General features: G+C 59.2%; 3 protein-coding genes across 5 annotated transcripts in view; 1 reads left to right on the top strand and 2 right to left on the bottom strand.

Moving 5' to 3' along the window:
* The window catches only part of ANKRD52 (ankyrin repeat domain 52), a 36,265-nt gene extending 29,434 nt beyond the window's left edge, over positions 1-6,831 (top strand). The window contains exon 28 of the mRNA XM_056514952.1: positions 354-6,831. Coding sequence (XP_056370927.1) covers positions 354-592 — 239 coding nt within the window. The 3' untranslated portion in view covers positions 593-6,831. The remainder of the gene's footprint in view (positions 1-353) is intronic.
* Positions 618-1,935, bottom strand: LOC130265719 (uncharacterized). Its single transcript, XM_056515005.1, has 2 exons — positions 1,021-1,935; positions 618-818 (listed from the first exon to the last, which is right to left on the bottom strand). The coding sequence occupies exons 1-2, from the start codon at positions 1,933-1,935 to the stop codon at positions 618-620; spliced, it is 1,116 nt and encodes a 371-aa protein (XP_056370980.1).
* Positions 6,832-8,246: 1,415 nt separating the features above from the next.
* Positions 8,247-15,885, bottom strand: SLC39A5 (solute carrier family 39 member 5). Of its 3 annotated transcripts, none has more exons than XM_056514969.1 (11): positions 15,798-15,885; positions 14,783-15,139; positions 14,534-14,687; positions 14,265-14,439; positions 12,858-13,027; positions 11,216-11,353; positions 11,066-11,126; positions 10,767-10,973; positions 9,501-9,581; positions 9,225-9,415; positions 8,247-8,603 (listed from the first exon to the last, which is right to left on the bottom strand). In XM_056514969.1, exons 2-11 carry the CDS (start codon positions 15,121-15,123, stop codon positions 8,463-8,465), a joined length of 1,659 nt encoding a protein of 552 aa, XP_056370944.1. In that variant the 5' UTR covers positions 15,124-15,139; positions 15,798-15,885; the 3' UTR covers positions 8,247-8,462. The 3 variants fall into 3 exon arrangements, with proteins under 3 accessions (XP_056370944.1, XP_056370945.1, XP_056370946.1); XM_056514970.1 differs by having other exon boundaries at positions 15,788-15,863; XM_056514971.1 differs by lacking the exon at positions 15,798-15,885 and having other exon boundaries at positions 14,783-15,507.
* Positions 15,886-16,823: the final 938 nt, after the last annotated feature.

Below are 16,823 nucleotides of genomic sequence, written 5' to 3'. Positions count from 1 at the left end.
CAGTTTCCCAATCCCACACCACAGTCCCACACCCATTCCATTACCCCACACCCCAATTCCCACACCCCCCACGCTGTCCCCCCAACCCTGACCCCCGTGTCCCCCCAGGCCACACCCCAATCCCACACCCAGATCCCACACCCATTCCATTAACCCACACCCCAATTCCCACACTCCCCACGCTGTCCCCCCAACCCTGACCCCTGTGTCCCCCCAGGCCACACACCAGTCACACAACCCAATTCCCCAATTCCCCCAATCCCACACCCCAATTCCCCAGTCCCACACCCCAGTTCCCCACCCCAATCCCACACCCCCCATCCTGTTCCACCCTGACCCCCGTGTCCCCCCAGGCCACACCCCGGCTCTGGCCTGCGCCCCCAACAAGGACGTTGCCGACTGCCTGGCACTGATCCTCTCCACCATGAAGCCTTTCCCGCCCAAGGACGCCCTGGGCTCCTTCAGCTTCAACCTCCTCAAGAACTGCGGCATCGCGGCCAAGGCCTGCGGGGCGCTGCCCAACGGCTCCTCCTGCCCCTACTCGGCCGAGCGCCACGGCGCCATCGGCCTGGACGGCTGCTACTCCGACTGAGGCCACGGTGACCCCAGAGCTTTCTCTATTTATTTAGAAATTCTATAAATATAGGGCACTTTAAAGGAGAACAAGGCCGGGCCCGGCCCAGCGCGGGGCTCTGCGGGGTTGGGGGGGGGAGCCAAGAGTTCGGTGATGCCAGCCTGGGGTTGTGCCCGTCCCACTGTGCCCGTTCCATCCTGTCCCTGCCGTGTCCATCCCATTCCCTGCCGTGTCCATCCCGTTCCTGCCGTGTCCATCCCGTTCCTGCCGTGTCCATCCCATCCCCTTCTGTGTCCATCCCGTCCCTGCCGTGTCCATCCCGTCCCTGCCGTGTCCATCCTGTCCCTGCCGTGTCCATCCCGTTCCCTGTCCATTCCCTCTGTGCCAGTCCTATTCCTGCTGTGTCTGTCCTGTTCCCGTCCCATTCCCTCTTGTGCCCATCCCACTGTGCCTGTTCCATCCCGTCCCTGCCGTGTCCATCCCATTCCCTGCCGTGTCCATCCCATCCCTCCTGTGTCCATCCCGTTCCCTCTCCATTCCCTCCTGCTGTGTCTGTCGTGTTCCTTACTCTGCCAGTCCCATTCCCTGTCCCATTCCTGTCCTGTTCCTGCCATGCCAGTCCCACTGTGCCCGTGTCCATCCCATTCCTGCCGTGTCCATCCCATTCCTGCCGTGTCCATCCCATTCCCTGCCGTGTCCATCCCATTCCCTGCCGTGTCCATCCCATTCCCTGCCGTGTCCATCCCATCCCTGCTGTGTCCATCCTGCTCCCTGCTCTGCCAGTCCCATTCCCATCCTGTTCCCTGCCTGTTCCCTGCTGTGCCCATCCCACTGTGCCCGTGCCAGTCCCATCCCTGCCATGTCTGTCCTGTTCCTGCCATGTCTGTCCCATTCCCTGCTGTGCCCATCCCATCCCTGCTGTCCTCATGTCCATCCCATCCCTCCTGTGCCCATCCCATCCCTGCTGTGTCCATCCCATCCCACTGTCCCCATGTCCATCCCATCCCTCCAGTGTCCATCCCATCCCTGCTGTCCCCATGTCCATCCCATCCCTCCTGTGCCCATCCCATCCCTGCTGTCCCCATGTCCATCCCATCCCTCCAGTGTCCATCCCTTCCCTGCTGTCCCCATGTCCATCCCATCCCTCCTGTGCCCATCCCATCCCTGCTGTCCCCATGTCCATCCCATCCCTCCTGTGCCCATCCCATCCCTGCTGTCCCCATGCCCATCCCATCCCTCCTGTGCCCATCCCATCCCTGCTGTCCCCATGTCCATCCCATCCCTCCAGTGTCCATCCCATCCCTGCTGTGTCCATCCCATCCCTCCAGTGTCCATCCCATCCCTGCTGTCCCCGTGTCCATCCCATCCCTCCTGTGTCCATCCCATCCCTGCTGTCCCTGTGCCCACCCCGTCCCCTGCCCTGGGTTTGGGCTGGCACGAGGCCCCAGGTGCTGCTGGAGTTTTGCCTTTGGGGCTGGTTGGAGCCATTTCCTTCCCAATGGTTTTGTTTCATTCCCCACATTTTCCTTCCCAGCATTTCCTTCCCAATATTTTCTGTTTCATTCCCAATGTTTCTGTTTCGTTCCCAGAATTTCCTTCCCAATGGTTTTGTTTCCTTCCCAACATGTTTGCTTCCTTCCCAACATTTTTGTTTTATTCCCAAGGTTTCCTTCCCAATATTTTTGTTTCATTCCCAACATTTTTATTTTATTCCCAGTGTTTCTGTTTCATTCCCAAAATTTCCTTCCCAATGTTTCCTTCCCAATGTTTTTGTTTCAATCCCAGTGTTTCCTTCCCAATGTTTCTGTTTCATTCCCAAAATTTCCTTCCCAATGTTTTCATTTCCTTCCCAATGTTTTTTTTCCCTTCCCAATATTTTTGTTTTCTTCCTGGCTTTTCCTTCCCAAAATTTTTGTCTCATTCCCAACATCTCCTCCCCAGAAATCCCATTAATTTCCTCCCCATTCCCACCCACTGTGCCCAGCTGGGACGAGGAGAAACCCGAACTCTTGGCAGGGGTGGGGATTTGGGAATTTGGGGAATCCAGCCAGGGTGGGAATCGCTCCTCTCCTCTCCTCACACTCACCCCAAAAAAAAAAAAACACTTGAAAAACCGAAATCTACTGTACCTGGCACACTCAACAATCCTTTGGCAGCTCATTTTTGGGAAAATACAAGCGGGTGCACTGCTGGAGCCTCCTCCCACACCAGGCACTTTAGGGATTCTGTTGGGTTCTGATTTTTTTAGGTTTTATTTTTCCCCTTCCCCTCCTTTTGGCCATTTGTCAGATCCTAAAATCTGCTTTTTTTTCCCCCCTGGTTTGTGTGGCCATTTCTATGAAAGAGTCAGTGTTGGTTGATTGTTTCTCTTTTTTTTTTTTTTTTTAATATTTATAGAGAAACAAGCTTTTACCTTTAAAAAATAACAAAAACCATTAAAAAAAAAAAAAAAAGAAAATCAACATTTTAGCCTTTACTAAGGAAACAAATGCACTTGTAAGTCCTTATTCACAAGCCTGTGTTGATTTTTTGGGATGCAGATTTTGTGGATGTGAGTGGGATCGTTGTTTTTTGGTTTGGAAATCTCATTTTTATTTTTATTTCTAATTTTTGGAAATCCTGTTTATGCTGCAGGTTCGAAGCATCTGAAAATGTTGCACTGTTGTTTTTATTTTGTTTTTTTTTTGTTTTTCCTTCTGAATTACTGTAACAGCATCAAAAAACAATTTTTTTTCCCTCCCTCCCACGAGTCTGTTCAAAGCCAAAGACTGGGATGAGAGAGGAAGGGGCTGCAAGGGCAGAAGAATTTCAGGAATTTTGGGAATTCCAAGAATTTCCAAGCTCCTCCCCCTCCTATAACACCAAGACCCCAGAGTGTCAGAGAGAGAAAAGGGCATTTCTTTAACCAAAATTCTGATTTTTGTTGGATTTTATTTTCTTTTTCACTCATTTCAAGTCGAAGGCTCCCCTTGGGAGGATCCCCTTGTGTTGTTCCTTTCTTTTCTTTTTTTAAATTTTTTTTTTAAACCAAAGCCAAACTTTTCAAACCAAATATGAAGTTTTTGTCTTGGTCTTTGGGTGAAAAGCACATTTATTTTTTTTTCTCAGCGTTTCCTTCCTTGAGCACTCAACAAAACCCAAAATCCTGGCTGAGATCCAGCAGCAGGCACTTGACAGGGGCAGGGATCCCAGGGATTTTCCCTTTTTTTTTTTTTTTTTTGGATAAATCCATTTATTTTTTGGGATAAATCCCCTCCCTGCTCTACCCCCATCCCAAAAGGAAATGCTGCCCCTTTTTTTTTTTTTACACCAGATACCTCAGCTCAGAACAGAACAGAACTCAAACAAAACTTGAATCAAAAAACACAAAAAAAAAACCCCAAAAAAGCTCCTTTTTTTGGGAAATCCTTTTACTTTTTGTTGGAAGTTCTTTTTCTTTTTTTATTTTTGGAAGATTCTTTTCCTTCTTTTGGGAAATTATTCTCCTTTTGGAAAATTATTTTCCTCCTTTTGGAAAATCCTTTCCCTTCTTTTGGAAGCTACTTTTCCTTTTTTTTTTTTATTGAAACCTCCTTTTCATTTTTTTTTTTTACCTTCTTTTCCTTATTTTTTTTTAAACCTCCTTTTCCTTTTTTTTTTTTTGTTTTTTTTTTTTGTTTTTTTGGAACCTCTTTTTCCATTTTTTGGGAAGCTCCTTTTCATTATCCTACAGAGAAGAACTGGAAAAAAACCACAAAAAAAAAAAACACAAAAAAGAGAGAGAACTTGTTTACATTTTGCTGCTTCCCCTTTTTCCCAGCAGGAATTCCCTCCCAAATCCCTGAGCCCTTGCAGGATTTGGGGTGATTTTGCAGAATTCCCAAATTTCCAGGATGGGAATTCTCCCATTTCCATGGAAAATGAGAATTCTGTCCCTTCCCTTCCTTTGCTGGTGGCCCTGTGGCCATTTCACTTTTTTCCCCAGCTGCTTTCCCCTCTTATTTGAGGTTTTTTTTTTGGGATATTTTTGGGATTTTTTTGCTCCCTTTGGTGTCACCTCCGCTCTGAGACAATCACCGCGATCTCCAAAAGGGCTCCCTGCTTTCCCCTCCTAAAAAATAATAATTAACAATAATAACTCTGATGAATAATGATGCTAATGAAGGGAAAGGAGGCTCCAGCAGTGCAGCCATGGGGGGGGAGGGGAGGGGTGGGGGTGGGGAAAAGGGGGGGACGTTGTGGCCTTTTTTTTGGGGGTGTCCCAGTCTTGTTCTCCTTTAACGCTGAATCGTTATCGTCGACAGCACAGCTTGACAATTTCAGTAATAATCAAAGTGTTTGGTAATAATTGCATTATTTTGCTAAACGAGATGATGATGATGATGATGATTTTTTTTTTTTTGTGATGGTTTTCCCCGGTGCATTGTACAAAAACAAAAAAAAAAAAAAACAAAAAAAAAAAAAAAAGAGGGATGGAGGGAAACTTCCGCTGCCCTGCCCGCTGCCCTCCCCAAATTTGCCATCCCTTTATGCCAAAGTTGGACCATTCAGCAAAAATTTTTTTCCCCTCCCTCCTCTCACCTTAATTGGTTTGGAACACTCAGATCCTTTTCCCAACCCTCTGGAAACAAAAAAAAAAAAAAAAACAAAACAAAAAAAAAAAAAAGGAAGTTTCTCTCCGACCCCTTGGTCCAAAGCACTTGCTTCAAGTAATAAGCACTTTTGTTAAAAAAGCATGAGTCTGGATTCCCTTTAGCATCCCACGGGATAGAGAGCAGTGAGAGGGAGGTGAGAGTGTCTTTGGATTTATTTTTTCAGTTGGAATTTAAAAGAGAGAAAGAAGAAGAAAAAAAAGAAAAACAAACAAAAAAAAAAGTTCGTTTCTAGGGAATGAATGGACAAAGGGAAGTTGTGGTTTTGAGAGAGAGGAAAAAAAAAAGAAAAATGTTTAAAAAAAAACTAAAAAAGAAAGAATGAAAAAAAAAAAAAAAGAAAAAAAAAAAAAGAACCCAACAGCACAAAAAAAAAATAATTTGCATTTCAAAGTCACCGGGTGTTTTTGCACTGCCATTGCCCGAGCGAGGGGCGCCGCCCCCTGAGCCATAGACCCTGCGACAAACACTGAATGTACCGGCGGTACCGGGGCCGGGACGGGAGGGAGGGACCGGGGACAGACCCGGGACAGACCCGGGACAGGCCGGGAGAGACCAGGGGCAGACTGGGGACAGAGCAGGACAGACAAGGGACAGAGCGGGATAGAGGGGAGAGACCGGGAGCAGAATGGGGACAGAGTGGGACAGACGGGAGGTAGCCCGGGGACAGCCCGGGGACAGCCCGGGATAGACCAGGGACAGACTGGAACAGAGCGGGGATTGCCCAGGGATAACCCAGGACAGACCGGGGACATCCCGGGGACAGACCGAGGAGAGCCCAGGGATAGACCACGACTGTCCAGGGACATCCTGGGGACATCCCTTGGATAGCCCAGGGACATCCCGGGACAGACCAGGGATAACCCAGGACAGACCAGGGACAGACCAGGGATAAACCAGGACAGACCAGGGATAGACCAGGACTGTTCAGGACAGACTGGGGACAGCCCAGGGAGAGCCCAGGGACATCCCGGGACAGACCAGGGATAACCCAGGACAGACCAGGGACATCCCGGGACATCCCGAGCCGCTGCTGCCGCCGCTCCCCGGCCGCGGGCACCTGAGAGCTTCGGGTTCTCAGGGAAGCGTGTCCGTCTGTCCCCGTGTCCGTCTGTCCCCGTGTCCCTCTGTCCCGTCCCTGTCCCGCCCCTCTCTCCCATCCCTTCCTCACCCATTCCGCATCCCCCACCCGTTTTTCCTCCTTTTTCCCTCCCCGTCCCTCTCAGCCCGTCCCTCACTCCCCTTCCCTCTCCCTCCTCTCTTCCCTTCCCTCTCCCTTCTCCTCTCCTCCCTCTCCCTTTTCCCATTCCCGGACGGAGCGAGGATCCCTCCCCAGCCCCCCAGGAGCAGCCCCCAGCCCCACCCGGCCACACCCCGGGGCTGCAATCCGGCAGATCAGGAAAAAAAAAATTAAAATAAAAAATATAAAAAAGAAAGGAGCACTAAAAAGCCAAGCTAAAAACACACACAAAAAAAATCTCCAAAAACGTGGAATCAGTTTTGGTTTTGTTCCCGTTTTGGGGGCTCCGTGCAGATCCCAATTCCCAGCACGGGGGAGGAACAAGAAAATCCCCAAACCACCAAAAGCAGAGACCCCAGAAAGAACCTTTTTTTTTTTTTTTTTTTTTTTTTTAATAGTTATTATTACCCCTTGATTTTCTCCCGATGTTCCGCGGGCCTGGGCGGCTCCCGGGGCTCCTCCCGGGTGGGAATGTCGGGCTGGGATCGCACCTTTGCCTTCAGTGAGAAACCAAAGGAAAAAAAAAACCCAACCCCTTCCCGCTGATCCCGGCACGGACACGCGGATTCCTCGGTTCGGGCTTTGTTTTTGTTTTTTTTTTCTTTCCTTTTTCCCCCCTCCTTTTCCTCCTTTTCTTTCTTCTCTCGATTTTTCTCTAAGGACACAAGGAGCTGTTCAATCCTCTTCTCCTGGCTGGAATTTTTCTGGGCTCGGCAGTGAAAGGAGATTTAAAAAAAAAAAACAAAACAAAAATCACAAATTTATTTAAAAATAAATAATTTTTTTAAAAAGGCCGAGGCTCACCCAAAACATCAAGGGGAGCTCCGGAGCTACCCTAAAATCCGAAAAATATTTGGAATTTGTGAGGATGGAGGGGGGCGGAGCCGGAGCCCCCGCGGGGCAGTTGGGGATGGGAGGGACGCGTCTCTAAGGCATCTGTAGCAACTCTGTGTCTTTAATATCCTCCGTGTCAATGCTGCACCTCTGTATTTTATGCACATAAATGTTCCTTTGATGCCGACAGGACAAAAAAAAAAAAAATCTAAAAAAAAAAAAAAAAAAAAGACAAAAAAAAAATAAAATAAATAACAAAAACCTCATCATCACCTGTCAGGTACAGCCGATTCCTCCGTGTGCAGGGGGACAAAAAGAAAGGGGGAAAAATAACAAAAAATAACAAAAAAAAAAAAAAGGAAAAAATTAAAAAAAAAAAAAAAAAAAAAAAAAGAGGAAAATAGCCTTACTCGACCCAGTCGTTATCGATATTGTTCTTCGTCAACTTGAAAATAAATAAAGGAAACTTCGCATGGAAAGTTCTGCCTGTGCTGATTTCGGGTTTTGGGGGGTTCCTGCTGCTCTTCCCGAGTTCCTCTGGAGTTTTGGAGAATCTGGATTTTCCTCCTGTCCCATTTTTTTATTTTCTGAGTCAAATTCCCTCATGGCTTGGTCAAAACTTGGTGGATTTTGGGTGCTTTGTGTCGGTTTTGGGTGCTCTGTTCATTTTGGGTGATCTGTGTTCATTCGTGTCCCCCCCGCCCCGAATTTTCTGGTTTCTCAGCCTTCGTCTGTGAGCAGAAGTCCCAGAGAACCCCAAAATCCGATTTCTTTTTTTCTCAGACATCCCATATCTGTATTTTCAAAAATCCTCCACCATTTTCGGGGGGCAGGGAGGGAAGGAAGGGGAAAGGAACTCGAAAGAATTTTTAAAAGGTGAGAAAATACAAAAAAAAAAAAAAAAAAAAAGCAAAACCATTCAGACTTGCTCTATTTTCTACCCTGTAGCTGTGACCAAATCCTGCTCTTTTTTTATTTTATTTTATTTTATTTTTATTGTGCCTCTGGATCAATTCCGTTTATTAACCCGGAGGGTCGGGAGGGGGGAACACGCTCGGATCCAACCCCGGGAGAGGACGGGGGGCAGCGAGGGGACCCCCAAATCCCCTCGGCGGGGGCTGAGCCCGAGGCTCCCGGCTCGGGGGGATCCCCGGGGGGGGTTTTTGGGGAGGGGGAGGACGGCTCAGGGCTGCAGCCAGGAGCGGAGGTGCCCCTCGGCCAGGGCGATGCCCAGCATGGTGCCCGCGCCCAGCAGGAACCCCGCGTTCTGCAGCGCCAGCAGCCGCCAGCCGCCCCCGCCGGGGCCGCGCAGCGCCTCGGGGAGCTGCGGCAGAGCGGGGGGCTCAGGGGGTCACCGGGACACCCCCGGACACCCCCGGACACCTCAGAGCCCAAAACCTCCTCAGACTTCTAAACCCCCTCAGACCCCACAAACCCTTCAAACTCCACGAACCCCCAGACACCACAAACCCCTCAGATCCCACAAACCTCCCAAATCCCAAACCCATAAATCCCACAAAACCCTTCAAACCCCACAAAACTCAGACCCCAAAACCCCCCCAGACCCTACAAACCCCTCAGACCCCAAAACCCCTTCAGACCCCACAAACCTCAGACTCCAAAACCCCCTAAGTCCCCAAAACCCCCGTCAGACCGCACAAACCCCAGGCCCCAAAAGCTCCCAGACCCTACAGCCCATCCAGACCCCACAAACCCCAGACCTCACAAACACCCCAGGACCCCATAAAAGCCCACAAACCCCAAAACCCCCCCAGACCTTACAACCCCCTCAGACCCCAAATCCCCCTAGACCCCACAAACCCCTCAGACCCTACAACCCCCAGACCCCACAAACCTCCCAAATCCCAAACCCCCAGACCCCACAAACCCCTCAGACCCTATAAACCCCAGACCCCACAAACCCCCCACCGCAGCCCCCCCTCACCATATCGGCCAGCGCCACGTAGAGGAAGACGCCGGCGGTGGCCGTGAGCAGCCAGGGGGCGAGCGGGGTCCCGCTGTGGCCCAGGGCGACCCCCGCCAGCGCCCCCAGCCCCGAGAGCAGCGCCGAGAGGAGGTTGAGCAGCAGCACGGAGCGCGGGGCCGCCCCCGCCCGCAGCAGCACGGCCAGGTCACCTGCGGGTGACACGGGGGCGCTCGGGGGTGTCCCCAGCCCTGGGGGGGACACGGAGGGAGGGAGGGAGGGGGGACAGGGACTCACCCAGCTCGTGCGGCAGCTCGTGGCACAGCACGGCCAGCGCGGTGCTGAGCCCGCTGGAGAGGCTGTGCGAGAAGGCGGCTCCTGCGGGGACAGGGGTCACCGGGCAGCGCTTGTCCCCTTGTCCCCTTGTCCCCGTGTCCCCTTGTCCCCCTGCCTCCCATCCCCGAACCACCCGGCAGTCCTTGTCCTCTTGTCCCTGATGCATCCCTTGTCCCCCTTGTCCCCCTGTCCCCCTGTCCTCTGTGCCCTTGTCCCCGTGTCCCCTTGTCCCCCTGTCCGCCTGTCCTCCTGTCCCCTTTTCCCCGTGTCCACTGTCCCCCTGTCTCCTCGTCCCTTTGTCCCCCTGCCCTCCGTCCCAGAATTACCGGGCAGCGCTTGTCCCCTTGCCCCCTTGTCCCCTTATCCCCCTGTCCCCTTGTCCTTTTGTCCTTCTGCCTCCCATCCCACAGGAACAGCCTTGTCCCCTTGCCCCCTTGTCGCCTTGTCCCCCTGTCCCCCTGTCCCCCTGTCCCCCTGTCCCCTTGTCCCCCTGTCCCCCTGTCCCCCTGTCCCCTTGTCCCCTCTGTCCCCTGTACGCTTCGTCCCAGAATCACCGGGCAGTCCTTGTCCCTTTGTCCCCCTATCTCCTTTTCCTCTGTCCCCTTGTCCCCTCGTCCCCCCGAACCCTTTCCCTGATATCCCCAGAGCCCCAAGCAGCCCGAAGCCCCTGAGGGGTCCCAGCCCTTTAAAGGGTCCCAGCCCCACTGCGGAACACAGTCCCAGCCCCCTGAGAGGTCCCTGTCCCTCTGTCCCCGATGCGTCCCTGTCCCTCCAGTCCCCAGCATCCTTCTGTCCCTGAGGAAACCTTTTCCCCCTGTCCGTGTGCACCCGCCCTCCCTCCATCCTCATTCCCGTCCCCGTCCCTGTCTCCTTTCCCACTCCGATCCCAGTTCCTGTTCCCGTTCCTGTCCCTGTTCCCCTTCCCCTTCCCTTTCCCCTTCCCCTTTCAGTCCCTGTCCCCGTCCCTGTCCCCGTCCCACCCCCGTCCCCGTCTCCGTTCCCGCTCTCATTCCCGGTCCCGTCCCCGTCCCATCCCAATCCCCCCATTCCCGTTCCCGGCCCACTTCTCCTTCCCTGTCCCCGTTTCCATTCCCGTCCTGGTCTCCGTCCCGTCCCCATCCCCGTGCCCGTTCCCGTGCCCGTTCCCGTGCCCCTCCCGGTGCCCGTTCCCGTCCCCGTGCCCGTTCCTGTCCCCGTGCCCATCCCGGTGCCGGTGCCGGCGCTCACCGATGGCCAGCCCGTCCATCAGGTTGTGGACGCCGTCTCCCAGCACCACCATCCACACGGTGCCAGCGGCCGCGGGCCCGAGGGGCAGCGCGGGGCCGTGGGAGTGTCCGTGGGAGTGTCCGTGGGAGTGTGAGGGTCCCTGGGAGGGCTCGGGGGGTCTCAGCTCCAGCTCCGGATCCGGGGCCGTCAAGTGCCGCAGCTCGGTCCCTGCGGCGGGACGGGCACGGCGGCTCCGGTGTGTGCCGGGACCGGGACCGAGACCGGGAGCGGGGGCTCAGCGGGGTGCGAGGGGCTCGTACCTGCCCGTGACGGTGCCAGGATCCCCGTGGCCGGGCCGGGGGTCTCTCCGTGGGCGTGTCCCTGGGAATAACGGAGCCGTTGTGTGCAGAGCCGGCCCCGGTGCCCGCCCGGTGCCCGCCCGGTGCCCGCCCGGTGCCCGCCGCTCTCACCGCGGCCTCCCGCCGGTGCCGCAGCTTGCCCAGGAGCAGCTCCAGCAGGAAGAGCAGGTAGATGCCGCCCAGCACCGCCAGCCCCTGCAGCACGGCGGGGTCCGGCTCCCCCGGGGCCTCCGAGTGCCGCCCCTGCGCCTGGACACGGGGACACGGCGGCTCAGGGGACCGGGACACCGCGATGTGTGCCTGGTGTCCCCCAGTGCCATCCCAGCTGTGTCGCCCCGGTGCCACCCCCGCGACTGGACACGGCGGCTCAGGGGACCAGGATATCACGGTGTCACCGGTGCCACCCCCACTGTGCCACCCCCAATACCATCCATCGGTGTCCCCGATGCCACCCCAGCGGTGTCCCCCGTGCCATTCTCTCGGTGTCCCCAGTGCCATCCTCTCGGTGTCCCCGGTGCCACCCCCGCCGTGTCCCCAGTACCACCCCCGCCGTGTCTCCTGTACTATCCCCGCCGTGTCCCCGGTGTCACCCCCGCCGTGTCCCCAGTGCCATCCCCGCCGTGTCCCCGGTGCCACCCCCGCCGTGTCCCCGGTGCCACCCCCGCCGTGTCTCCTGTACTATCCCCGCCGTGTCCCCGGTGCCACCCCCGCCGTGTCCCCAGTACCATCCCCGCCGTGTCTCCTGTACTATCCCCGCCGTGTCCCCGGTGTCACCCCCGCCGTGTCCCCGGTGCCACCCCCGCCGTGTCCCCGGTGCCACCCCCGCGACTGGACACGGCGGCTCAGGGGACCAGGATATCACGGTGTCCCCGGTGCCACCCCCACTGTGCCACCCCCAATACCATCCATCGGTGTCCCCGATGCCACCCCCGCGGTGTCCCCCGTGCCATTCTCTCGGTGTTCCCGGTGCCATCCTCTCGGTGTCCCCAATGCCATCCCCGCCGTGTCCCCGATGCCATCCCCGCCGTGTCCCCAGTGCCATCCCCGCCGTGTCCCCGGTGTCACCCCCGCCGTGTCCCCGGTGCCATCCCCGCCGTGTTCCCGGTGCCACCCCCGCCGTGTCTCCAGTGCCACCCCCGCCGTGTCCCCAGTGCCATCCCCGCCGTGTTCCCGGTGCCACCCCCGCCGTGTCTCCAGTACCATCCCCGCCGTGTCTCCAGTACCATCCCCGCCGTGTCCCCAGTGCCATCCCCGCCGTGTCCCCGGTGTCACCCCCGCCGTGTCCCCAGTGCCATCCCCGCCGTGTCCCCAGTGCCATCCCCGCCGTGTCCCCAGTACCATCCCCGCCGTGTTCCCGGTGCCACCCTCGCCGTGTCCCCGATGCCATCCCCGCCGTGTCCCCGGTGCCACCCCCGCCGTGTCCCCAGTGCCATCCCCGCCGTGTCTCCTGTACCATCCCCGCCGTGTCACCGATGCCATCCCCGCCGTGTCCCCGGTGTCACCCCCGCAGTGTCCCCAGTACCATCCCCGCCGTGTCCCCAGTACACCCCCGCCGTGTCCCCAGTGCCATCCCCGCCGTGTCCCCGGTGCCACCCCCGCCGTGTCTCCTGTACCATCCCCGCCGTGTCCCCAGTACCACCCCCACCGTGTCCCCGGTGTCACCCCCGCCGTGTTCCCGGTGTCACCCCCGCCGTGTCCCCGATGCCATCCCGGCCGTGTCCCGGTGCCACCCCCGGTGCAGGGCGGTACCTACGTGCGGCCAGAGGTGCAGCAGCGCGTCCCCGCAGAGTGTCCCCACGGCCAGGGCCACCAGGAAGGCGAGCAGCGAGCGGAAGGAGGCGCGGCTCAGCAGCGGCGCCAGCAGCACGGCCAGCGCCGACGGGAGGCTCACGGACAGCACGGCCAGCAGCGCCCAGCCCAGCGCTGCGGGCACCGTCAGCGGCGCGGCCCGAAAAACCGGGCACCGGGATGGGGGAACGGGGGAGGCGGGGAGGGGGACCCCAGGGATGGGGGAATGGGGATGGGAGCCCCGGGGATGGGGAGCCCAGGGATGGAGGAATGGGGATCCCAGTGATGGGGGAATGGGGACCCCAGGGATGGGAGAATGGGGATGGGAACCCCAAGGATGGGAGCCCCAGGGATGGGAACCCCAGGAATGGGGGAATGGGGAGCACAGGAGTGGGAGATTCAGGGATGGGAATCCCAGAGGTGGGAGAACGGAGATCCCAGGGATGGGAGAACGGAGATCCCAGGGACGGAGGAATGGGGATCCCAGTGATGGGGGAATGGGGACCCCAGGGATGGGAGAATGGGGATGGGAACCCCAGGGATGGGGGAATGGGGGAGCACAGGAGTGGGAGATTCAGGGATGGGAATCCCAGAGGTGGGAGAACGGAGATCTCAGGGATGGGAGAACGGAGATCCCAGGGATGGAGGAATGGGGATCCCAGGGATGGAGGAATGGGGATCCCAGGGATGGGGGAATGGGGATTCCAGGGATGGGAGAATGGGGACCTCAGGGATAGGGACAACAGGGATGGATACCCCAAGGTGGGAACCCCAGGGATGGGGGAATGGAGATGGGAACCCCAGGGATGGGGGAACGGGGACCCCAGGGATGGGAACCCCAAGAATGAAGACCCAGGGATGCAGGAATCGGGAGCACAGGAGTGGGAGCCTCAGGGATGGGAATCCCACAGATGGGAGAACGGAGATCCCAGGGATGGGGGAATGGGGATCCCAGGGATGGGGATCTTCGGGATAGGACCCCCAGAGATGGCAGAATGAGGACTCCAGGCGCGGGGACCCCAGGGATGTGGGAATGGGAACCGCAGGGATGGGGACTCCAGGGATTCAGGGACTGGGATGGAGAGATGGAGACCCCAGGATCAGGAATGGGGGACGCGGGGACACAGCTCAGATAGGAGGGCACAGGGATGGGGAACGGGGGGGCCTTGAGGATGAAGGGATGGGGACCCCAGGCATGGAATCCCCCATATCATCATGGGGACAGGGGACAGGGACTGGGAACAGAGATTTATGGGGATGCAGGACCCGGGAATCGCCTTGGGGACCCCAGGATGCGGCTGCAGGGACGGGGGACCCCAAGGACCAGGGACCCGGGCCCGGGGGTCAGCGCGGGGTCCCGGGTTGGGGTTACCTGGCCAGGGGGCCCCCCCCGGGGGAGGCAGCGTCACCTCATCGCTGTGCTGGATGCAGACGCGGCTGTCGATCTGGTAGAGCAGCGCCGGGCAGAGCAGCGTGAACTGCTCGGGTGTCAGCTGCGCCACCGGGTCCAGCCCAAAATTCACCAGCAGCTGGCTCACGTTCAGGCACTGCGGGCGGGGGGCTCGGGCTCGCGGGGGGGGGTCCCCAAAAACTCCCGGAGTGCTGCACAGCTCCACCCCCCCCGCCCCCGTCCCCACTCACATCATCATGCGGGTGGTCGGCGCTGGAGTGCTCCAAGCCCAGGACCCTCCCCAGCAGGCTGAGGGTGGGCTGGAACTGCCGGGGGACCCCCCCAACCGCGGGGGGCTCTGCGGGCACCGCCTCGGGCCAGCTCGGCGTCGGGGAGGGCGGGGGGCTGCGGGAGATGGGGGTGCTGAACCCCCCCCCCCCAAAGCACAGCGCGGTGGGGGGGGAGCCCCTCGGGGATTAGGGGAGGGGTCCCGCCGGTACCTGAGCGGGGGGCTCGGGGGGTCCCCGCCGTGCTCCCACAGCGGGTGCCGGTGCCGGTGCTTGTCCTCCTGCACCTCCAGCAGGTCCAGGTGGCTGACGTGGCCGTGGCCCAGCTCCTCGTGCTGGATTTGGACCACCTGCACCCTGCCCAGCCCCAGGCTGCCCAGCAGCCGCGCCAGCCCCTCGAAGGGCAGCGTCCCGTTGGCCCCGTACTGGCCGAAGAGCTGCCGCAGGTAGTAGCCGTGTTCCTGCTCCGCGTCCTCCGGGAGCCGCCCCGGGGACCCCCCGACCCCCGAAACCAGCAGCCCCAGCGCGGCCAGGACGAGCCCAGGGCGGCTCATGGGGCCGGATCAGCGGCTGAGAGGGGAGGAGGGGCGGTTTTGGGGTCACCCAAAATCCTGGGGTCTCTGCGGGCAGCCCCCGGTGGCAGCCGCGTGTCGCCGCGGCGTGGGGACAGCGACAGGCGGCGCCTCTCGCGACACGTGCGGGGCAGCGGGGATGGGGGGACACCCCCGGGGATCGCGATTTGGGGGGGGACAGGACCCTGCTGTGCCCCCCCGGGACTCGGGGGGTGGCACTTGGGGAGGGGGGGGGGGTCACAGAGGGGACAGCGGGTGACCCTCGTCCCTTGAAGGGGGAAGTTTTGCAACCGGCGCGGGTTTTGTGGGGTTAATATTTCACCGAGGCCGAGATAAAACCCTGGGGGCGCCCCCCCGAACGCCCCCAGCCCCCCACCCGGCACCGCCGTGTGTCCCCCCCTCAATGCCACCATCGGAGGGGGGGGGGGGAAACAAGGGACAGCCCCACACAGAACCGGGGAGACCCCCCCCCCCATTTCCACGTGGGGCTCGGCCACGCCAAAAATCCGGGGAGCCCCCCCGGCTGTCCCACGGGTGTCCCCCCCACTCCTTGGAGGCGACCCCCGCCCGCCCCCAGTGCGTCCTGCTGTCCCCCCCCACCCGTGCGACCCCCGCTGGCATCACCTGCACCCCCCGCGACCCCCACCTGAGCCCACCTGAGGCGGTGGGGACGCCCCGCTGTCCCCTCGGTGTCCCCTCGGTGTCCCCTCGGTGTCCCCGCGCCGGCTGCGCCCGCCCCGGGGGGGGCCAAGGGTCACCCAGCCCCGAGCGGCTCCCGGTGCGGGAGGGGCCGCAGGAGGGGCGGGGGGAGGACCCGAGGGTGGCAGAGCGGAGCTTGGGGAAATTTTGGGGGGATTGAGGGGATCTGGAGGAAATTTTGGGGGGATTTGGAGAGAGTTTGGTCCGGGCAGAGGCGGTGAGGGGGGGCCAGAGCTCGGTGCTTTATTAACCGGGGGGGAGAACGGGTGGAGCCCCCCGGGACCACCGGAGGTTGGGGGGGACACCGGGACCACCGGAGATTGGGGGGACACCGGGGGGGGCACCGGGCACCCCCCGCCCGCTCCTGGGCTGGGGAAACGGGACCCTCCCCCATTTGGGGCGGGGCCCGGGGGGGGTTTTGGGAAGGTCCGGGGGGTTTCGGGGGGCTCCGGGCAGTTCCGGGGGGCTCCTGGGGGATCGGAGTGTTCCAGGGGGGTCCGGGGGTGCTCCGGGGGTCTCCCGGAGGTGTTCCCGGGGGAGTCCAGAAGGCTCCAGGGAGTTCCGGGGGGTTCCCGGGGGGTCCCGGTGGGTTCCCGGGGTTCGGGGGTGTTTGGTGCTGTTCTGGGGGGTTTCTCGAGGCATTCCGGGGGGCTCCCAAAGGGGTTCCCGGGGGGATTCCAGGCGTCTCCGGGGGGGCTCCGGGAGGGTCCAGGGATTCGGAGGGTTCCCGGGGGGGTCCCGGGGGTGTTCGGGGGGGGGAGTCCCGGGAGTGTCTGGGGGTTTCCCGGGTCTCCCGGGGCTCTCCCGGTGGTTCCCGGGGGTCTCCCGGTGGTTCCCGGGGGGTCCCGGTGGTTCCCGGGGGGGTTCCCCGATGGTTCCCGGGGGGGTTCCCGGTGTTTCCTGGGGGTCTCCCGGTGGTTCCCGGGGCTCTCCCGGCGGTTCCCGGGGGGGTTCCCGGTGGTTCCCGGGGGGGTTCTGATGGT

Source organism: Oenanthe melanoleuca, linkage group LGE22 (genome assembly GCF_029582105.1).
Source record: "Oenanthe melanoleuca isolate GR-GAL-2019-014 linkage group LGE22, OMel1.0, whole genome shotgun sequence".
Classification (NCBI taxonomy): domain Eukaryota; kingdom Metazoa; phylum Chordata; class Aves; order Passeriformes; family Muscicapidae; genus Oenanthe; species Oenanthe melanoleuca.
Note: the sequence above shows the minus strand (reverse complement) of the source record. Positions and strands in the feature narration are given on the sequence as shown.